At 42.7% G+C, this 24,241-nt stretch overlaps 1 protein-coding gene across 1 annotated transcript in view; it reads right to left on the reverse strand.

The window, feature by feature from the left end:
• grhl2b (grainyhead-like transcription factor 2b) overlaps positions 1 to 24,241 on the reverse strand; it is a 94,231-nt gene that overhangs the window by 67,150 nt on the left and 2,840 nt on the right. The window contains exons 2-4 of the mRNA XM_078397786.1: positions 23,562 to 23,751; positions 23,394 to 23,461; positions 12,689 to 13,103 (exon numbers count right to left, since the gene is read on the reverse strand). Coding sequence (XP_078253912.1) covers positions 12,689 to 13,103; positions 23,394 to 23,461; positions 23,562 to 23,751 — 673 coding nt within the window. The remainder of the gene's footprint in view (positions 1 to 12,688; positions 13,104 to 23,393; positions 23,462 to 23,561; positions 23,752 to 24,241) is intronic.

Raw genomic sequence — 24,241 nt, forward strand, 5'->3', positions numbered from 1 at the left:
TCACAACAATCTCCTTTCTAAAGGTATGTCATTTTATTCTGAGGCTATGGCCTCCGGTCCTAGACTCTCCTACTATTGGAAACATCCTCACCACATCCACTCTGTCCAGGCTTTTTCCTATTCAACTTCCAATGAGGTCCCCCCTCATTCTTCTAAACTCCAACAAGTACATGTTCAGTGCCATCAAATGCTCATCATATGTTAACCCACGTTATACCAGAATATTACCAGAATAGCACAATACCAAATGGCACATGGTGCAAAATCCCAAAGTCTGTGCTAATAGATCAGCTAGTTTGGGCCGGAGTTATTATAAATGTCTATGGCAAGATAAAACCAGAGTTATTGCTTTGGTTAGCTATCCAATGACACCTGCTCTGGAACATCAAACCATTAAAGTTTGATTCAGGATAGACAAAATGCTGGACAGGCAGCATCATTGGAGAGAAGGAATGGATGACGTTTTGGGTCGAGACCCACCTTCAGACTCTGAAGAAAGATGTCAACCCGAAACAGCACCCATCCCTTATTTCCAGAGATGCTGCCTGTCCCGCTGAGTTACTCCAGCATTTTGTGTCTATCTTCGGTGTATAACCAGCATCTGCAGTCCCTTCCTACACAACATTTGATTCAGGTTTGACTGCATACAACCTATCAGGTAGGAAGCTGTTAGCTGGGTAAACGGAACCCCTAGATGATACAAAATCTTAAAAATGGGGAAGCAACCCGAGAGGGGGGGGGGGGGGGGGGGGGGGGGAATCACATGATGTAGAAAGTGAAAGAAAGTAAGATATTTTAATAAAATGAATCAAATGGAAACTGGCCAATGGCCATTATTCAAATTAGTAAAACCGATCAATTCATTTAAAACCAATCTCTTTCCTTTCTTATAACAAACCTCACTTTGGTTCCACCATTAGCTAAACGCAGCTTTCATCCTTTTGTTCAGTCAGACCCACTGAGAGTTTGCTGAAGGTAAAGTGAGCAGATTTAGGAAATACACAGCTTTAGTTGCACTTGAGAAGTCAGAAACACACCACATTTAACAGCAATGTCAGAATGAATAGGTTAATGATGTCTCAAGGTAGACTGCTTTAGAACAAAATGTTTCTGTCTGGTAGCGATCCACGACTGTGAACATGCTTTCACGGGCAACTGAAACCCATTTTGGAGAATATCCTCCATAATAGGTCATTCTCAAAGCACCCTCCTTCCTCTGCACAGTATTCTCCTCTCCCCTCCCCACTCCCCTCCCTCTCCCCCCCACCCCACCCACCGCTCCATCCCACCATCAACATTGGACATGTACAGCTTTATCAAATCCGCTCATGATACTGTGATTAGTTTTCCCCGATTGCCAAAGAAATGATACCCTCTATTTCACGTCACCAGCAGACTCCGCTATTGATTTATTCATATTTAAAGCTCCCCAGGCGGATGTGATGGGTTTCAAAATACCATTTACTTCAAACAATGGTTTGCAACAATGTACTATTGATCAGGAAGGAAGACCATTGGAAACATAACTTCAAAGAAAATAAATAAGCTTAATAAATAAGATAAATAAATAGATTAAATAAATAAGATAAACAAATAAGATAAGAACAGATATATTTTGAAGGAACGTAGGTGAGTAAGTGAAGGGGAAGGACGAGAAGCAGATGCTCATAGAGAAAGGTTAAACAAAAAGTGGAGGCTCATTTAGTCAAAAGTCTGTGCGCCTACGACCTTTTTCTTTGTTACAAACAGGATTATGTGTTGGAAGAATGACCTGTGGAGCAATATACTGCCTAATAAAACTATGTTGATCTGGGGTCCAGGATCAATTACTAATTTAAACAATAATTGATTAAGTAATTAATTCCACAATAATTTTAGGTGGGAAAAATCACGTGTTGAAATGTGATCGGGATGCACATCAGCACAATCTGACCAAATAGGCTCCAGGGGGCTGATAGATTTGTTTTTATTCTTATGTCTTCACAGCTACAGATAAAGGAGTGACACAAACAGCTCAGATTCGGTGCTGAGAAAGATAACTGATTCAGCCACCACCCCAAGTTCAAACACTGTATGGTGCTCTTCTGCTGCAGAATTTGTGTGGGTGGAAGTTATGATGAAAATGGGAGCGAATTCAGCTCTTCTTCCCATGTTTCAATAGGCAGCTGAAACGCACCGTTTGAGCTTCCGGATTTGGTGATGTGCAGCAAAATGTAACCTAGAATGATTCAATGCCTTTAGGGGTTAAGCAGATAACGAAACAGATCACCGAGCATTTTCATATTGCCTTCCAAATGCAGGAAAAATGGACAAACTCCTTGACTGAGAAAAGACAGTGTCAAATGATATTTCTGAAATAATTACCTCCATCTTACTTTCATTATAGGGAATAGGAATGAATGGTCCTTATCGTCCTGGAAGGTAATCCCAGGCCAACAATTAAAACCCTCATTAAAATAGCTCCTGTGCGATCAAAGCAAAGGAGTACATGGTAAGAAAGAGGCATTGTTTCCATATCTTAATATCTCCCTATGGTCAGACTTCTGACCTTCTGTAGCGGAAGCAAATGCAGAGGTTAATTTAGTTTAGTTTAGAGATACACCACCGAAGATCATGGAGAAAACCCACGCAGGTCATGGGGAGAACGTACAAACTCCGTACAGACAGCACCCGTAGTCAGGATCGATAGAACTCGATACCTGGCACTGTAAGGCAGTAGCTCTCCCGCTACGCCACCATGCATGCCTCCTTCTTATACTTAAAAAAAACAATGAAGTCTTTTAGTAACTCAGCGGGTCAGGCAGCATCTTTGGAGAAAATGGATAGGCAACATTTCAGGTCAAGATCCATCTTCAGATCCCTAAATGTTATATTTATTCTGGAAGAATTACTTTTCCTTTTTGTAGACATTGGAATTTGGCTCTAGAAATCACTTTACTATATTTCAAATACGGATGCAGTCTGTACAGAGTTTGAATGTTCTCCCTGTGACCGTGTGGGCTTTCTCCGAGTGCTCCAGTTTCTTCCCACATTCCAAAGATGTGGAGGTTAATAGGCTTCTGTAAATTGTTCCTAGTGTCTAGGATAGAACTAGCGTATGGGTGATCATTGGTCGGCGCAGACTCAGTGGGCTGAGAGACTTGTTTCCATGCTGTATCTCTAAACTAAATGGTACAAAAGCATCGGAAAGAATCACAGTGTTGAAAGCCATTCTGTAGATGCAGCACAGCCTGTTCCATTAATTAATTACAACTATTGGCACTTAGTAAATGGACGGTGCAATGATAGGGGAAGTGGGGGCATGTTCCCAGAGAAATCTGGTTGGGCAGAGGCATAATCTTTCAGCAAGCAGGGGGAGCACAGACTACAGGAATTCAGCCAGGACCTGAAGTCACCAGGGAGGTGTCTGTAAGAAGCTATACCACACAAGCACATTCTACAAATATCTACACTTTGGGCAACTCTGCCACACAGATAAATGCCCACAACTGCTTTATCAAGACTTAAGAATAAAGTGAAGCCTCCACTGCATATGGAGTTCAGGTGATCTCCTGAATTAAGCAATGAACTGTAAACTTATTCATTCATTCATTCAACTACAAGATCTGATAATGGCTCTGTCTGAGCCTACAGGAGGTCATAAACTGAGTGAGAATGCAATCCGAGTGCCCGCTCTTTAAATAGTACTGCTTCAGGGGAAATGGCATTAGTAGCACCTGGTTGTGCTGCAACTTTATTATTGCATAGCATTGAAATCGAAAATCAGGCGGGAGATTAAATTTGGTCATTACACCATGATGTACTTCATCTGGAAGATTTGTGCCAAGATGAAAGATCCCACAAGAAAATCAGGAGTCTAATTTCCAACTGGGCTTAAATCAGCCAAAATAGATTGCTCTAATCCATGTTAAGACGATGCTCATGTGCATGGTACCCTTTGACTTTGTTGAGTGAAGAAACCTCTAGGCGAAATTGGACTTTTATTTTGTTTTTATCCTCATTATCAGTTATGAAATTGAACTCTGTTCTTGAATCATATCTACCCAGCTAATCTTTAATTTACAGGTCCTCCCCATCTTATGAAAGGTCAACTTAAAGAGTTTGCATATGTGGAGAAGTGTTTGAGGAACAGGCAGGATGGATTTATTGGCTGCTGGGGGGGCTGCAGGTGTCTGGTGTCTTCTGTCATGTGGGACCTTAATTTATTGCTGCACTTCCAACTCGGGAACTGTTTGGGTTGTAAACAGTTGTCAGGACCAGAATGTGTAAGAAGGAACTGCAGATGGTGGTTTAAACCACCAAAGAAGATAGACACAAAAAGCTGGAGTAACTCAGTGGGACAGGCAGCATCTCTGGAGACGGAATGGGTGACACTACGGGTTGAGACCTTTCTTCTGAAGAAGGGTCTCGACCCAAAACATCACCCACTCCTTCTCTCCAGAAATGCTGCCTGTCCCACTGAGTTACTCCAGCTTTGTGTCTATTATCAGGACCAGAACCCTGTCATAACATGGAGAGGGTCTGTAGTATATTATACCGAGGAGGGGAGATAGGCTGCATGACAAGAATTTGGATTGCACTGCGTTGGCTTTTTCAGCACTGGCTGGATGAATGTTGATTTAACCAAGAGGCAAATTGAAGCAATGGCCATTTTCAAGTCTGGTCATGCCAAACATGGAATTTGACAGGCAGTACTTGGTGCAAAGCGCCATTATGACCCCCAAAGCAATTCCCAGATGAGGGAATACAGGGATTATGTCATCCCCCATGCAACATTCATTAGAGTACTATGAGACTACTTGGACCACATTGTCCCGGGATCACCATTACTGGGTGTTTCCAGTTCACCACAGTCTTAGTCCTACAGACCTGGGATGCCTGCAGGCAAGAGAAAAAGTATCCAAACCCTCAGGTCAAATCCTATTCCGTCAACAATCCTGATGACCACCCATCACCAACCAAGCATTCCCCAACAATGCTCTCCGTTCTCCACCTTCCACGTGTGCTGAAGGCTGACCAGACCCCAAACCAGCCACCCAACCACTGGCCTCCAATAGGCCACTCATTACAGGCCCACATGTGACAATCTATCAAGACCAGTTTCAGAAGAGTATTGGAAGGGACATCTTCAAATTTGCAAATGAGTATGCAAATAAATCTTAAAGATTGGTATGTACTGTAACTTCAAGGAAGTATTGGTTATAAGAATGACAATGAAAATAATTTTAAAGGTATACACTATCTTAATAAAGTTGAGTGTTATTCTTCATTTCAATAGCCAACAGGATTATTTCTTAATGTCTTAAATGTATGTCTAGGAGAATGCCGTGCGCCTATCTGGAGTTACCATTCTTCCAAGTGACACAACAGCAAAAGCAGCAGAACACAGTTCATTAAATAACATTGAGTTCCATCGCTATGTCGGATTGTTTTACAGCAGGTCAGAAAGGAATAGTTACAGGCTGCTATTGCATCCTGGAAGATGCATCATAAAACCTTTATAATTGGAAATTTGCATATTTATGTCCAGATGTCTTAAATTATTGCAAATAAATACCATAGTGGGCCATTCTTCTAAAATAAATTCAATCAATTATGGTTCTTGACACTGATTTTTTAGACCATCCCATGAGCAAGTTACAGCAGAGTTTATATTGCAATCATCACTGAGAGACCAATGGATGGAAATTCTGGTTCCAAACTGGCTGAAAACTGTCAACACAGCTTGGGCACTGGCTGGCTAGATGTCTGGTGAAAGTCCTGTATAGGATGCGTGCAAAGCAAATTGGCCTGAATCAATTAGTGAGTGGGAAGACGAGAAGCTCTTGCTCCATTTGTCTAAATGGAAATATGCCCCAAAACGCTAAAAAGACTCATGATTTGCAAACAAGAAATGCCCACACATTGGAATTGATTTCAGGCAGTGTCAACAGGAGTAGTGAAGAACCAGGCCTACAAGGCCTTGCAGGCAGAAATCTTAACAGGTCTAAATTAGATATGGCCAGGCCAGTGTGACTTATTTCCAATAAGACTTTACAGCAATTCCTTGTATGTTCACAAATTTTTGAATTTGTAGATAGATATAAATTGCTCTATTGATTTCTCTAATATTTATTTCCTAAAAGTGCAAAAGTACATCTCAGGATTAATGCCATTAATAATATATTGCATGATTCATCAAGCACCAACCCACAAGAACACGACAGGAACAGGGGATAGGAGACACAAGAGACTGCAGATGCTGAAATCTTCCACTAAATACAAACCATTTGGGGAACTTAACGCGTCAGACAGCATATGTGGTGGAAAATGCAGAGATGTTGTTTCGGATCATATCTGAAGAAGAGTCCCAACCAACACTGTTATCTGTCCATTTCCCTCCACAGATGTTACCTGGCCCACAGAGTTCCTCCAGCAGTTGTTTTTTGCTCAGGAGCAAACCACCTGACTCCTCAAGCCAGAAAACAACATTCAATGCGACCATGGCTGATCTATCTCAGGCCTCAACTTCTCACTTGTGCTAGTTCATCAGAGGCCTCAATTCCCCCATGCGTTAAGAAAATTGATCTATTGCACCTCCTCTTTAAGTACCTGCAGAAATCTAGAGCTGCACAAATGCCCAGGCTGCAGAATTCTAGAGTTTCAGCACTCTCTCGCTTAGAAGAAATTCTCCAAAGAAAACCTAATTTTTTTAAATGACAACTCCCGTTCTTGTAATTGCCCATTTATTCAAGAGTCTTCCACTATTGAAGATAACATTTACTCTACATGCATCCTTATGATCGCATATTTCATTAACATCACCTCTCATTCTTCTAAACTGCAGAGAATACAGATTTAACCATTATTTGCCATTTCTGAAAGGCCAATCCTCTGTGCCAGGAATTGATCTGGTGAATTTCTTCTGGCCTGCCTCCAATGCCAGTACATCCTTACAAGGGCACAAAATCAGTACACAGTATACCAGATGTGACCTCACCATCACCCTGTACAATTGCATCACCACAATTGTATCACAATTGCCGATGACACTCAGCTTTACCTCCCCCTGAAACCCAACAACCAGTCAAATTTAAACAGCCTCTTACACTGCCTTGACATAAAATGTTGGATGGCACAGAACTTCCTCCAATTAAATGAGAGCAAGTCTGAGGTCATCCTATTCGGCCCCCCCGACTCCATCAAATTGATAACAGGCAGTCTTGGAAGTCTATCCTGCCTAGTCAAACCGCATGTCAAAAACCTCGGCATGATATTTGACTCTGCATTAAAATTTGATAAGCAAGTCAACGCTGTGGTAAAAGCCAGCTTCTTCCAACTTCGAACCATAGCTAAAATCAAACCTTTCCTCCAATTCGACGACACAGAAAAAATCATTCACGCTTTCATTTCCTCCCGCCTAGACTACTGCAACTCCCTATACACAGGGATCAGCCAATCTTCCCTGTCCCGCCTGCAACTGGTCCAAAACGCCGCAGCGAGACTCCTGACGGGTACCCGTAAAAGGGACCACATCACCCCGATTCTGGCCTCTCTCCACTGGCTCCCTGTACGGTACAGAATCAACTTCAAGCTCCTCCTATTCATGTATAAAGCCCTAAATGGACACTCCCCCCCCACATCAAAAATCTTCTAACCCCCCTCTCTAACTCCAGGTCCCTCAGGTCGGCCGACTTGGGGCTACTCACTATCCCGCGGTCTAGGCTTAAGCTCAGGGGTGACCGCGCTTTTGCGGTTGCAGCTCCTAGACTGTGGAACAGCATCCCTCTCCCCATCAGAACTGCCCCCTCCATCGACTCCTTTAAGTCCAGGCTCAAAACCTATTTCTACTCCCTAGCGTTTGAGGCTCATTGAGGAGGCGCTGTGAACTGTTTGCGTGCTACTGTATGTTTCATTTTTTTTCCATTGGAACCTAATCAGATGTACAGCACTTTGGTCAACGTGGGTTGTTTTAAATGTGCTATACAAATAAAATTGACTTGACTTGACTTGACTTTTCTAATTCAAAACTCTAACCCCCTTGTAATAAACAATGTGTTATTTGCCTTTGGAACTATTTACTGCAACTACCTGCTAACTTTTTGCGATTCCTGCACTAGAACACCTGGATCGATCCCCCAGTATTGCGCTCTTCGGCATTCTTATAAAGGAGTCTGAAGAAGGGACTCGACCTGAAATGTCACCCATTCCTTCTCTCCAGGGATGCTGCCTGTCCTGCTGTTACTCCAGCTTTTTGTGTCTATCTTTAATGCATTTATGGTGGATAGTGGTTATAGTGGATAGTATAGCTGTATACTATACATATTAAAGCACAATAGCCAGTGGATTGTGTGTTTAATTGTAAGAGTCCAAAACTTTGCTGTCCGACTGCAAAAAAAACCACTTGATCAACTTTATTTCACAAAAGCTATTTTATATAGTTAAAGATTTGATTTTATTGGCAATTGAGATATCCTAGATATGGAAAAGTGGTAGATAATAATAATAATATTTAATTTATATAGCGCTTTTCAGGAAACTCAAAGATGCTTTACAGAGCAAACAAGACATAAAACAAACAAACAAAAGATTTGTCCAGACGGAGAAGCGGCGAACAAACAGCGCCAGCGTCCTCTCACGTCAGGGTCCGGCGTAAATGATTGACAATAAACAATAAACAGTAAATGGTTGACAATAAACAATAAAGAACACAAGACACACAATTACAATTTAACACAGACAACCATCACAGTGATTCCTCCAGGCACACCCTCACTGTGATGGAAGGCAAAGAAAAGTCTTATCTCCTCCTCATTCTTCTCCCTTGGTCAGGCAGTCAAACTGCTGCCTCGAGGCGATCGAGGCTCACGACTTTTGAAGCCCCCGCCGAGCCGAGCAGGCCGATGAAGGCCCTAAGCCCCCACCGGGCGATGGAAAGTGCCGCGGTCGAGCCACGCAGGGCGATGAAGGCCCTGCGAGCAGGTCGATCGAGCCTCGCGATTCGGGGCGGTCGAAGCTGCTACGGCTGGAGCTCCCGAAAACCGGTCGCCAGCCGGGGACCTGCGAGCTCCGGATGTTGCGGTCTACAGGGTCCGCGGCCGAAGCCTCCGAGATGATAAGTCTAGGCCCTGCAACCGGAGTCTTCAAGGTCGATCCCAGCTGGAGGCCGCCGACTCCACAGTGTTAGGCCGTAGCGCGAATGGAGATACGACACGGAAAAAGGTCGCATCTCCATTGAGGAGGAGATTTAGGAAAAAGGTTTCCCCCACCCCCCACATATACAGAGCTAAAAATAGGTCAATACATACATTTAAACGGTAACAATAGACAAAGACAAAAAAGGCGCAGCCACGCCCCTTGATGATTCTGGAAGCTCTAGGAAAACCTGCTCCTGGCATGCAGCTCTGCTTAGCTGAAGTGTGTGAGAAAGATTTCAATTTAGATTAAATAACAACTTCATAGAGGGGCTGACTCCAAACCAATCACAACTAAACTAATATTGTAATAAAGATGGAGTATCAACCCAAACTGTCAACTTTTCATTTCCCTCTAGAGATGCTGCCTGACCCACTGAGTTCCTCCAGAAGCTCTCATTTTTTTGCTTTAGATTCCAGCGTTTGCAGTCCTTTAGCCTTTATCATACTACTATTCTGTACCATTATATACCACTGTCACCGAATACAGTTCTGAAAAATTTAACTATTTATCTTAAACATCATATCTCCAAAATCCTTGAGCAAATATGATGACAATTCCTATCAATAATACATTAAACAATACTGCAGCACACCAGATCCTGATGATATACCATTGTACAACAGCTGCCAAGTATTGACTTAAAAGGCTTTTGCACATTCAATAAGACCCAAAATACCAAAAGTGACATCTTCAATATATCTTGGGTTTTGATGTCTCAAGTGTTATTTTTAAAAAAACACAAAATACCAACATCAACATTCTTCCCAATCTACAACATTTACTTTGGCTTGTCAATGCATTCCTATTACATTTAGAGTGTATCCTTCATGATCAACGGATGTTCAACGAGATCTGGGTGTCCTAGTGCATCAGTCACTGAAAGGAAGCATGCAGGTACAGCAGGCAGTGAAGAAAGCCAATGGAATGTTGGCCTTCATAACAAGAGGAGTTGAGTATAGGAGCAAAGAGGTCCTTCTACAGTTGTACCGGGCCCTGGTGAGACCGCACCTGGAGTACTGTGTGCAGTTTTGGTCTCCAAATTTGAGGAAGGATATTCTTGCTATTGAGGGCGTGCAGCGTAGGTTCACTAGGTTAATTCCCGGAATGGCGGGACTGTCGTATGTTGAAAGGCTGGAGCAATTAGCCTTGTATACACTGGAATTTAGAAGGATGAGGGGGGATCTTATTGAAACATACAAGATAATTAGGGGATTGGACACATTAGAGGCAGGATACATGTTCCCAATGTTGGGGAGGTCCAGAACAAGGGGCCACAGTTTAAGAATAAGGGGTAGGCCATTTAGAACGGAGATGAGGAAGAACTTTTTCAGTCAGAGAGTGGTGAAGGTGTGGAATTCTCTGCCTCAGAAGGCAGTGGAGGCCAGTTCGTTGGATGCTTTCAAGAGAGAGCTGGATAAAGCTCTTAAGGATAGTGGAGTGAGGGGGTATGGGGAGAAGGCAGGAACGGGGTACTGATTGAGAGTGATCAGCCATGATCGCATTGAATGGTGGTGCTGGCTCGAAGGGCTGAATGGCCTACTCCTGCACCTATTGTCTATCAACACTGCTGCGCAATAGACCTCCCTTCACGTCATAACCCGACAATCAAAAGTTCCATATTCCAGGTTCCTAATGCTTTTAATGCCCACGAACTACCAAGCTTTTGAGGCATTAAAACAACGTTAGGGTCACCTTTATGTTGATTATGAAAGTCTATAAATATTTTGATACATATTTCTGACAGTCACTGAACAGTGTGGGTGCTTCCCTCTGTAATGTCATAGTGAATTGACATTGCTGGCGTCTATGTGACATCACTTATATGTTTAGTTTATCATTGTCATGTGTACCGAGGGATAGTGAAAACCTTTTGCTTGCTTGCTGTGCAGTCAAAGCCATCCACAGAGTACAGATAAAGGATACAACATTTAGTGCAACATGATTAAAGATAGGTCAAATATCTCAAATGAGGTAGGTGGGAGGTCAGGACCACACTAGCTGATGAAAGGACCACTCAGTTGCCTAATTAGAGCTGTTAGTTGCAGGTTCTCACAGGTATCAACATTTAATTCAACAGATGTGATCTCCAAATTCTTAAATGAGCACAACACAAAACAAGCAATATTCCAGGTATAGCAAGACTCTGAAAATCCTATATCCAATTGTTCAGAAATCACCATAGTTTGGTACCTAACTCACCAGGTTCCCAAATGGCCTTCTAACTCCGAGTAATCTCCCTTCTTCCTTCCATTCTCACATTATTGCAGCATCGATTCAATGGAGTCATATTCCCCAGTGTGGTTGAGCTCTGTTAATCTAGCATATTAGGACTTTACAGGTGCAGAGTGAGCAGATTTTCGAGACCATTTAATATTTAAAGTGATTTACAGGTGTGATGTCGTATTAATTGGAATAACATCTAATGGTCTGGAAAATCTGGAAAGTGTGCTGGATTAATGGAGATAAACTACACTGGGGAGTGTGACTACAGACTGCATGGATGCTGCAAAGATGTGAGGAAGGAGTGAGAGAGATGGCTTTCCATGGGTAACTGGGAGCTGGACAAAACTCTGAGACAATCCAATCTTCAACTACGTTGCACCATTTTATTGGACAATATTAATTTTGATGGGTTATTCAACTGCTACCAGCCTCCTGTTTAGAAGCAAGTACTGGTGATGATCTGAATTCCTTATGTTAGATGTTCTCACAAACCTAAATTGAGAATTAGTTTGCATCGCAGAAATCAGATATTTGCAAAGTGCTTCACACAATCTCCTACAAACAGAGCCCACATGGGTAATTTCTACTCTTTTGCAGATACCTTTCCTGGACATGTCCTCCAAACCAATTGACTTTGGCTGCTGTTCAAGGGCAGGATGAGTTGAGGAGCATTTAAAAATAATCAAGATCACCCTGTATACACAACTAAATGTTTACATGTCCACATGGGTGTGATCAGCTTTCTTTATTGTTCAACATTTGCTTTCCAGCCTCCGATGGGTTTGTAATAACTGCTAAGGAAGTTGGGAATGAGAAGGGAAATTGTCAAATCATTTCTAAAATTTATGGTACGTTTGCAGTTTTTACAGCCAATTTAACGTTAATTTCGACCAATTGACCAAGTGATTGCATTATGAGAATTGGAGAATAAGCATCTAGATTTTTACACCGTTGATACAGACTTTTAGAAAGAGGATAGCTTGATGTGACCAAAATACAAACCTTTCCCAGCCTTGAGAAGAGAGGACTAAAAACTCCCATTTCATCAGTCGTATATTTCCAAATCTTTGCCCCAAAAACCTATCAAACTCTATCGTGAAAACTGCAAACCGTATGGATACACATCTATCCACAGGTCTTTGCAAGAGGGAATTGCCTCTAACACACCAAATGCATGTTTATTTTGTATGTTTATTCTCTCATACAAAAAGCATTTCTTTTGCAGCAAAAAATTACCTCCTCATTTATATAAAATGTACATATTAAATATTTTTAAACTGCAACTCACTTCAGGCATTCCTTCCTTAAATGATTCACTGTAGCTGCTGTCAGGTGTGCTGCGCTGGTCATCCTTGAGGTAGTTGGCGTGTGTGACAGTGAGCACTTCATATTGATTGCTGCCAAGGTTCTGTTCAAAAATCACCCCTCTCTGTTCATCACTCTCAGCTCTGCTGTAGTGTACATTGGGCGTCATTGTCCCCGAGTAGCTTGTGGGGTAACCCTCCGTCTTGATGCTGACCACAGCTACTCCTGCCACTGACACAGGCATGTTCTCAGCTGTATTTGCACCATAAGTCTCCCTCTTTGAAGCGTCCAAGTGCTCTGGGTGCAAAGACAGGTTCACTGGGAGGGACTTCAGAACTTGCACCCGATTGTCCTGCACATCTAGATTGCTCTGATTTTCAGATGACGGAAGGCAATTTCTGATAAAGCAAAGAGGGACAAAGAATGCCATCAGAAAATGTACTTTCATAATTAATCGAAAGTGAACAAATTCAAATTGTAATTGATTAATGTGACCTGGTTGCAACAGAAAGCATTTGAACTTTCAGGATTTGTTTCACTTCTATCATATTCCAGAGACCTAGCTATAGTAGAAATTCAGCACTGATTGCTGGTTCTATGTATGTTCTCAAATACCAGCTGCTGCCTGGAATCACCTACACAAATTTGATTACAGTCAATAGAACAAAATATATGGCAGCTGAAAATTTCACCAAAGTTTAGTGCGATAAAAAACAAATTTCACCAATGGATTATCAACTTATTCCCCTCCTCTTGCATCGGCGAAACCAAACGCAGACTCAGCGATCACTTCGCTCAACACCTGCGCTCGGTCCGCGTTAAACAAACTGATCTCCCGGTGGCCGAGCACTTCAACTCCCCCTCCCACTCCCAGTCTGACCTTTCTGTCATGGGCCTCCTCCAGTGCCACAGTGAGGCCCACCGGAAATTGGAGGAACAGCACCTCATATTTTGCCTGGGCAGCTTGCAGCCCAGTGGTATGAACATCGACTTTTCCAACTTTAGATAGTTCCTCTGTCCTTCTCTTCCCCTCCCCCTTCCCAGATCTCCCTCCATCTTCCTGTCTCCACCTATATCCTTCCTTTGTCCCGCCCCCCTGACATCAGTCTGAAGAAGGGTCTCGACCCGAAATGTCACCCATTCCTTCTCTCCCGAGATGCTGCCTGACCTGCTGTTACTCCAGCATTTTGTGAATAAATACCTTCGATTTGTACCAGCATCTGCAGTTATTTTCTTATACCCCTCCTCTTGCTGATGCTTATTCAGCCAGTGACTAAGCTATCCACCAGGAAAGTCCCAGTTTCAGTCCCTCTGGCATATTAGGTTGAAATGGTAGCTCTTGGCAAACCTGAGACAGTGTGAAAGATGCCATATTTAAAAAAAAGATACCTTTCTCTGTTGCTCCCCAGCTACAAATATTCCAAGTGATTGCTCAAGGTCAGAATTATGCTTGGCTGTGATATCCTCTCAGATTTAACCATTGAATATAGAGTCAGAGGCATACAGCATGGAAACAGGCCCTTCACCCCAACTTTCCCATGACAACCAAGATACCTGGGATGAATGGGACAAGAACAACTAGTCCCAGCTGCCCACCTTTCACCCATATTCCTCCAAACCTTTCCTATCTATGTACCTGTCCAAATGTCTTTTGAATGTTGCTTTAGTACCTGCCTCAACTACCTCCTCTGGCAGCAGTTAGTGAATATGGCCATTCATATTGTTGCTCAAGGAGAACTTGACTGATCCAAACCCTATCAAGGAATGAACCTAGGAATGATAGTGAAAAAGAAAGCACAATAGCTAGCATTGCCTCTTAACTGAATCCACCTTTATAGATTATAGGTCTAGTATCAATGTCTTATGCAACTAGCTATTCTTTGTGACTCATGTCTTTAAGTTATTCAGACTTTCAAAAGAAGATTCATCAATACTAATAAATTCAAAAAACTTGAAACTGTACACAGGGTTTAAAATGTGTTGCCCAATAAGTGTTACAGATGAGGTCAGAGCTGACTTAGAATCAAACTTGTGAAGCTCCTGGTCTTTTTGTTATTAAATTACATTGGGTAATGCCTTTAACCACCAGGTTGTTGCTGCAACTCGTCATTTAATTTTAAGTACAGTAGCCAATTACTGAATTCCGACATAAAGAACAAGTGAGCATGGTCTGATATAATTGTATCAAGAGATAATATCAGCCAAGAGTCTTAAGCTGCTTTATTATACTTCACTGAAATCAAAGTATGAAATTGGGAAAAGTGAAACCTCAGAATTACCCTGAAATTAACACCAAGAAATTCATCTTTTTGGCACCATGTTCACTTAGAATTTCGAAGCACCTTTAAGCGTAAATTACACAATAAATCACAAAGGCATGAGCATTCATGTGCATTGAGCATTACCAAAATAACACAGGGCGGGCAGGTTATGATGTTGACCAGTGTGTAGTTACCCCAGCTTATTTTCCCCAGCAACATCATCACTCAACTTCATATGCTAAATACATATTCAGCAATGGGGAAACCTTTCATCACTGCTACAGAATCAGAGTTGTACAACATGGAAATTGGCCTTTCACCGCACCTCATCTATGCCAATCAAGATTCCAGGCTAAATCAATGTCATCTGTCTGCATTTGGATAATATCCCTCTAAATCCATGTACCTGTCCAAGCATCATTTAAATATTGTAATTGTACGCACCTCTACAACTACTTCAGACAACTCATTCCATATACCCACCACCCTCTGAATGAAAAGCTTGCTTTATGTCGCTTTTAAATCTTTCCTCTCTCAACATAAAACAAAGCCGTCTGGTTTTGGGCTCCTCTCCCCTGGGAAAAGACTATTTACCCTATCTATGGCCCTCACGATTTTATAAATCTCAAAGATCACCATCAGCCTCCTACACTCCAAGAAAACCCAATCAATTCTTATAACTCAATCTCTCCAGTCCAATTGGGCGGCACGGTAGCGCAGCGGTAGAGTTGCTGCTTTGCAGCGAATGCAGCGCCGGAGACTCAGGTTCGATCCTGACTACGGGTGCTGCACTGTAAGGAGTTTGTACGTTCTCCCCGTGACCTGCGTGGGTTTTCTCCGAGATCTTCGGTTTCCTCCCACACTCCAAAGACGTACAGGTATGTAGGTTAATTGGCTGGGTAAATGTAAAAATTGTCCCTAGTGGGTGTAGGATAGTGTTAATGTACGGGGATCACTGGGCGGCACGGACTTGGTGGGCCGAAAAGGCCTGTTTCCGGCTGTATATATATGATATGATGATGCCACAACATTATAATCTTTTATGCACCCTCTCTAGCTTAAATCACTTCCATCCTGAACTGCACACAATACTGCAAATGAATCTGTTTATTTAAGCAACATTTTATGCAACAGTATCTTGATATTGCAACTCTTATAACCCAATGAATGCCAGTCACTACTTTCAGAGATTTATATACATGTACATATCCTAGATCTATCTGTCCCACAACACTCCCAGGCCTCTGCATTCATAGTGTATCATCTGCCACCATTTAATTCCCAAAATGTATTGTTTGAAATGCATTTGGATGCATATACAAAATGTAATTGTTTGAAAGTCTGGGAATCAGATTCATACTTCCTGGAAACAGGCCTTAGGCCCATCCCATTTGCACTAATCAAACTTCTATTATATTCATCCCAATTTTCTCCTCGCATCCCCATACACGCTCTCAACAATTTCACATAAGGCAACTTATAGTAGTCAATTAAACTCTGAACCAGCAATGAGGAATGTACATTTTGTGCTCCATGAAGAATCTTACAACTATCTCACTGTTGAGGTGTCACCTCAGCCATGCTATGTAAATCTGCTGGATGAAAAGTTGCAAGAATGCTGTAACACCTTTCAACACCCAGTGCACAAAGAATTTCAGCAGACCAGTGTGCAGGATACCATGCATTGCAGTCGTGCTTGTCATCACCACATCACAGTTGACTTCCAAGGTTTGCAATCCAAGTTTCCAGCTAAGCAATGTATCAAGTTGGTACTGGATCCAACCGTTGTAATGTGTAATGTGCTTTACCTGCAAGTTGTTCCAGTGCAGCCCCCTCACCAGCACTCACATGCAATCTCAACCTCGCCTAATGAGAAACCTCCCGCTACCCTGCAGGCCACTCATGTCTCATCACTTGCGGTTCTTGCCACAGTGCACAGTATGTAGTGTCAGTATCTGAGCTGGTGGGTGCAAGTTTGAGATTGAGTGATTGCATGAGTTTGCCATCACAGTCCTCTTGGGCCTCGACCGCCCAGCCAGGATGCAACTCCTGAATATCTGAAATGAGGTAGAAGCTGTGTAATAGGAGAATGCAAGTGCGTGTTCACACTACTGGCAGCTTTATAATCAGAGGGCGGACTGCAGGAGATGCAAGAAACACTGTTAGCTATAGAGATATCATTGTCCAGCAGCAGGTCTGAAGACATCAAAAAAACAGACTCAGCAACAGCTGTCCCAGCACAATTTTTCCTTTGAGATACAATATGCAGGCAAGCCTTGTCCTCTTCGGTTGGTTCTTGCACCTTCCACCTGTGTGGCACCCTGCCCTGTATCAGGGATGTGTGTCGCTCACTGTGTCTGCCTGGTCTGACTGTATTTATTTTGATTCATTTCTTCTTCATTTATTCATTAAAGCCAATTAACTTTTTGAATGCAATTTGCAACGTGGGTGTATGGTTGCAGCTGTTCCATGTGTGTAACGATGAGAACCAACACACGATCATCAAATAAGAATCCGGATTGATAGAAATAATTGGTAGGTAATTGATGGAGGTGCAAAAAAATTGAACAATGCCCAATGTTAGTAGTGCAGTTGATAGCATTTGTGCATGATAGTAAATGTTGCATTTGATAATACACTCACTGACCACCACCACTAATGTGTGGCCACTGAATAACTTGCAGTGCTGCATCCAGGTCTTCAGCTCGTGACACCTGGCACTGACCTCCGCTCCACTCTTCTCACAGAATCTTTTGCGCGTACTTCTTGAGCTTCCTGCATTTCCTCCACCAAGGCCTCCCATCCAACTTCCAAATGTAATTGTAATACTTGCCTTTATCCTCTGTAAAATCTATTACGTTTCCCAGGTCATATTCGCTGTGCACATGGCTGCTAGCAGTCTGTTCGTCTTTTTTCCTTTTTTTTTTTGTTGTGTGTCGGTGTTGGGATGGTTTTTGTATTTTTTTTTGGTTGTGTATGTGTGGAGGGGTGGTGGTGTGGGTGGGGGGGTGGTGGGGGAAACTTTTCTCTTCCTCATGGCGCGGGGTGCGGCTTGGCTGCGGGGCCTAACATCGCCCGGTGCGGCTCGGCCGCTGGACTTTACATCGCCCGGTGTGGCTTGGCCGCTGGACTTAACATCGCCCGGTGCGGCTTGGCCGCTGGACTTAACAGTGCCCGGTGTGGCTTGGCCGCGGGACTTTTCATCGCCCGGTGCGGCTCGGCCGCGGGACTTTACGTCGCTGGTGCGGCTTGGCCGCTGGACTTAACATCGCCCGGTCGGCTCAGCCGCGGGACTTTACATCGCCCGGTGCAGCTCGGCCGCGGGACTTTACATCGCCCGGTGCAGCTCGGCCGCGGGACTTTTCATCCCTGGTGCGGCTCGGCCGCGGGACTTAACATCGCCCGGTGCGGCTCGGCCACGGGACTTAGCTGCGCAAGGCTTGGTCGCGGGGCCTTTCATCGCCCGGCTCGGCCGCGAGACGTTTCAGCGCCCGGTGCTATTCGGCCGCGGGGACTTCCATCCCCTTGCGGGGACTGTGCGGGTCGGTCGGGGACGAGCTGTCTGTCCGTGGGCGTGGGGAAGAGAGTGGAAGTTTTGTTGCCTCCAACAGTGAGGGGGTGTTTGGAGTCACTGTGATGGACGTTTGTGTTGGGGTTATGTGTCTTGTGTTCTTTTTTTCTATGACTGCTATGTAGTTTCGTTCGGTACTTCGGTACCGAATGACAAATAAAGCTCTGTTATACTGTTATACTGTTATGCACCACCCCTTGAAGAAGTACAGGTTAACATTAAGCACTGCAAGCTACACTTAACTGGAACTAGCCACTCACAACACCAATCCCTACAGGCATATCCAGATATTCAGGAATATGCTTTAGTGTTGGCCACTCATTGAAATCCACATTTTTAGTGCCTGCACAATTTCGCTCCCTTGAATGAATGCAAGAATACTCCCTCATTTTTAAGGAATTCGCTGCAACAGATAATACAGGAAACATGTATTGCAATTGTACAACTTCAAACATTTGTTGGACAGTAATTATAATTGTCACATCATGTCTCAGAATCCAATGTTTTATCCAGTTTATACAATGTTTTGGGTGCCAAATGTCCCTACGTTAAAGTATCAGCTTTAAAAAAAACCTCTTTATTAATATTGTAAAGCAAAGCAACTACAACCCATTCATCTCTTAATTTATGCATTGTTGTCTCACCTTTATGCAGATCAAAGATGATTTAAGCAAGTGTGAACGAGGTCATTTAAATTTTAATCTTGCATTAATGCTGCTGATTTGTTTGCATGAAGCCATTAAAACACAAATACCGTGGTGCATTTTGAATGTTAGCAGACACCCTTATTTATATATAGGTAGCAATCCTGTAGACAGTGTTTGAATGATTTAGACTTTAACAACTGATATACTTGATGAAAGCTTACATCAGAAAACTGATCCACCATTTTCCACATTCTAAGGCTTCAATCTTTGAATAAAACTACTTCTAACTATGCAAACATAATGATTCAAAGTCATCAGTATCTCTCCTGACATTCAAGGCAAAAGAGCACTGACTGATTTGACTTCAAGTTTATTAAAAGAAAGAGGAAACAGTCAAAGAAAGAAGTAATCTTTGGGAGAGGGCAAAACATTCCTTAAGCCTCTTTTCTCCCCCCACCACTCCCACGCTACCACCAATATTAGTGCCTCTGGGCCCCATCACTAAACCCACCTGCCAACACAAGACTATCAGTTTCAGCTTTGCAACATCATGAAATGAACCAACCCTTTGCTGCATTGTGACAGGATACAAGGGTTCATAAGGTCTTAAGTGATAGGAGCAGAATTAGGCGATTCGGGCCATCGTCCATTCCACCATTCAATCATGGCTGATCTATCTCTCCCTCCTAACCCCATTCTCCTGTCTTCTCCCCATAACCTCTGATACCCGGGTTAGACAACATTGGGAACAGGGAGATGAAAAGATGCAAAGGAAGGAATCCGTAGGATCAGAGGACAAAGTAGATAATTTCAAGGAAGGAAGAAGAAAATCAAGCAAGTGTGGAAGGTGGAGCAGAATAGGATGAAGGGAGGGTGTAAGGAGATGAGGGATCAGCAGGACACTGAAGGAGAAATTTGGTCAGAGGATTTAATGGATACAAGGGGAGTAAATGAGGAAGTAGCACTAAGCAAGGGTGTCAGTGCTGGAGTTCATCTATGTATGCTGCTATGTATGTGTGCACATTTAGTTTGCCAGGTGCCCATGCATGACTGCATGGCAACATCAATGCAGCAGAGCTTGGCCCCCAATTATCTTTGATCCACTTGCCACTCCATCAAAATCTCACCTTGTGAGCTCCATTTTAAGTTAAGTCAGGCTGTGGCAGCATCCACCCCATAATAGAAGGTCTGGGACCGAGAAAATTAAGACTTTTATGGACGGTCCCAACAACATCTGACCCAATTTCCCACCACTATTGCACAAACACTTGGATATTGACTTTGCAACTCTAAGTGAGACAAAATGGACAGATCAAATAATAACGCATTGAGTATATTTCTTTTCCTGGAAGGGTAAACTAAAAAAGAAACATTGTCTCGACCCAAAACGTCACCTTTTTTCCCCACAGATGCTACCTGACCTGCTGAGTTACTCCAGCTTGTTGTGTTTGTCTTCGGTTTAAACCAGCATCTGCAGTACCTTCCTACACAAGGAACATTGGTCTCCTTCCAATGGAAATCCACAATAATTAATCTCTGTGAAGACACCCTCAAAAACACCAGAATTCGTTTGATGAGATTCGCAACCTAATTAACAGTAAATGTAAGTAATTCTTGGATTGGAAACTCCACCATATTTCAAATAAAATAAAACTATTCTGAAAGCTACATGAAAGCTGAAGTCCAATTGAAAACCCGTGACCTAAAGAACATGATGAAAAGAGCACAGTGAATCCTGCAACTTACTCATAACCACAACATGCATGGCTTCTTCAGTGCTGTCACTATCTACAGCGAAAACCCTCAAGGTTGTATCCCTTGTGATGCAATAGATACAATCTTGTAATGGACAGAGGCCATCAGCACCCACTGGACGAGAACTTTGATCTGAAACGTCACCTATTCCTTTTCTCCAGAGATGCTTCCTGACCCGCTGAGTTACTCCACCATTTTGTGTCTATCCTCAACCATAATCCCGCCTTCAATGCAAAAGCCTTTGACTCCATCTCACAATAAACCATTTGGTCCAGCCTCGCCATTACTGAATGTCAACAAGGTCTAAAAGGCTACTTGCCAATTGAAGAACAACAGACTCTGGAACAGATGGTTTCCCTGCTGAATTTCTGAAAAACCTGGTAGGAAGGATCTGAAGTCACAAACTCATCTCCCACAAGAGGAAAGGCCAAAGGGGACCTGTGAGACACTGTAAATGTGACCATGTTCAAAAAAGGAAATTCATCTGACTGTAATAACTACAGACCCATCTCCCTGCAGTCTGTTACAGGAAATGTTATTGTCACCCACTAGTTCAGATTTATTCCAGGGGTAACACCCTTCCTGTATCTGTTCCATCAAGCCCTCTTAAGAATTTGTTTGCATCTATCATCATTCTTCTAACCTCTGGAGTATTTAGGCCAACCTTACTCATTCTCCTCAGACCTGCCATACCATTACTCAGTCTGATGAATCTTTACTGCATGCCCTCGGAATATACTTTTTTGGTAAGGAACCAAGAATTATACAAAATACTCCAACTGTGCTCTCACTTGGGTGCTGCATTATGGCAGTAAGATATCTTTACTGATTATGGTCTAATGAATGGTCTTCAAACTAAAATGTTAACGCGTTTCTCTCCTCACAGATGCTGACTAACTGGCTAAGTGTTTCAGCATTTTGTTCTTATTTCTTTAATCTTGCACTCAAATCCACTTGTAATGTGCCCAACTTGATATGTGTCGTCGTCACTGCTTGGGGCTAATTATAATGATCCTGCAGAAGAATAAGCCCCTGCCACTCAGATGCACAAACGTTGACATTGAGGGGTAATATCAAGGTAAGAAATGGATATCAATCCGAGTGCAGGCAAATGAAACATAATCAAAAGGAACTGCAAATGCTGGTTTATACCATGGACACAAAATACTAGAGTAAGTCAGCGGGTCAGGCAGCATCTCTGGAGAACCATTTTGAAGTCAGCGGTTCAGACAGCATCTCCAGAAAACATGGACCCGAAGCGTCAGCTATGCATGTTCTCCAGAGATGCTGCCTGACCTGCTGACTTACTCTGGAATTTTGTGTCTATCTGCAGGCAAATAAAACTAGCCCAGAATGCCAACTTGGAAGAAATGGACAAATTGGGCTGAAGAGCCTATTTCTATGCTGTGCGGTTCTATGATTCTTTTGGCAATAAGTTTGAAAAAATTACCCAGTTAGTTGCTGAAGATCATTTTATGTTACATTGCCCCTACTTATTGATATAGTACTGGGCAAAAAGTTGTGACAATGAGAGTTCAAATCAATTAAGGATTTTTGAAAGAATCTTAGATGAGCTAAGAGCCTTCAGTGTTAATTCCTTTGGACTCCTCCTGACAATATATCTGCATTAATTGCATGATATGGTTAATACAAAAAGCTTTTCCCATAAGAATACAAGAAAGATTTTTTTTTCACCCATAGGATGTTTAGAATTTGGAATGCATTCCCCGAGAGGGAGGTTGGGGCAGATTATTTCACAACATTTACAAAGTATCAAGACGAGCACTAGAACGGCCAATACATAGATGGCTATGGACCAAAAGCTCTTATAGATGGGTACTTACTTGATGGTTACCATGGGTCTTCTGGGCCAAAGGATTTGTTTCTGTGTTGTATGACTCATGACCTTATTAACAGCTATATTTAAAATCCTCCTTGGATCAGTCTGTGCCTGACTTTTCCCTTGCGCTTTATGAGAATTTTTGAAATTATGCCCTATTCAAAGCCTAATGCTGGCTGGCATCCCATTTTCTACACTCCATAAACGTGAGGTCATCCAGAACTCTGCTGCCTTCGCTGTAATCTTTACTGCATGAAAATATATTTACTTCTATGCTTACTAAATAAAATTGCAGGTATGCAAATCTAAAGGACAGCTCTTCTTTAAAAGAAGCAGCACAGGCATAAAAGGAATCAAATGTCTTTAACTCTTTTATAGGTTTGCAGTAGTTTGCAGATCCACTGATCTGAACAAGCCAACCTCTTGACAAAAACATGAATACCTTCCTTGCACAGATTCTGAAAGCTTTGCAGTAATTACATTCCTGGCAATTCAGCCCTTCCAACAATGGTAAGCATCACTGATTTCACCAATACAATCTTTTCATTCACTGTCCATTTCACCCTATACACAGTCATCATTGACCATACATATTTCTAAAGTAACAAAGGTACCTTTTCTCTTGATCATCCTGTGCATCAGCTACTTTACCAAGTGGCATGAGCCTCTTATCCCTGGGGACCTAAAAGATACAACAAAATCCAAATATAAAATAACAACAGCTCAGGTTCAGAAGAGGAGACTGGATGGATAACAGCATCGAGTATTTGAAGTTGACATACCTTGTAGTAGTCATAAAGTAATCCTAAGGCAGCCGCACTATCTTCATCACCATTAATGCTCATCATCGCTTTTGTGGCAGCTGTCAATGGGTTTTCAAGATAAGACTTCCAGGCCTCATCTTCACTGGTATAGGCACGTCGGGGATGGAAGTTTGAATCGTTCTGTAGTACTACCACCAGACGCTTGCTGCTGCCAAAGGAAGAGAACCAATTTGTTTATTGTTTGATGCCAACTTGAAGGTAGGTATCTGACACTGCATCAGCCAAAGTTATAGATCAGGACCGATGGTCAGAACTTCGAACAGAAAAGTGTGAAACTAGATTCAACATGTTAGTAAATTATGTTGGCACCAGAAGAAAGGAGACCAATTACCATGCCCAGCAGTATGAACATTGACCTCCAACTTTAGATAGTTCCTCTGTCCCTCTCTTCCCCTCCCCCTTCCCAGTTCTCCCACTGTCTTCCTGTCTCCACCTATATCCTTTCTTTGTCCCGCTCCCCTGACATCACTCTGAAGAAGGGTCTCGACCCGAAACATCACCCATTCCCTCTCTCCTAGATGCTGCCTGACCTGCTGAGTTACTCCAGCATTTTGTGATACCTTCGATTTGTACCAGCATCTGCAGTTATTTTCGTACACTACATTCCTAGACCAATTACCATGGTAATTGTTAGATTG

The sequence above is a fragment of the Rhinoraja longicauda genome, chromosome 4, assembly GCF_053455715.1.
Source record: "Rhinoraja longicauda isolate Sanriku21f chromosome 4, sRhiLon1.1, whole genome shotgun sequence".
NCBI lineage: Eukaryota > Metazoa > Chordata > Chondrichthyes > Rajiformes > Arhynchobatidae > Rhinoraja > Rhinoraja longicauda.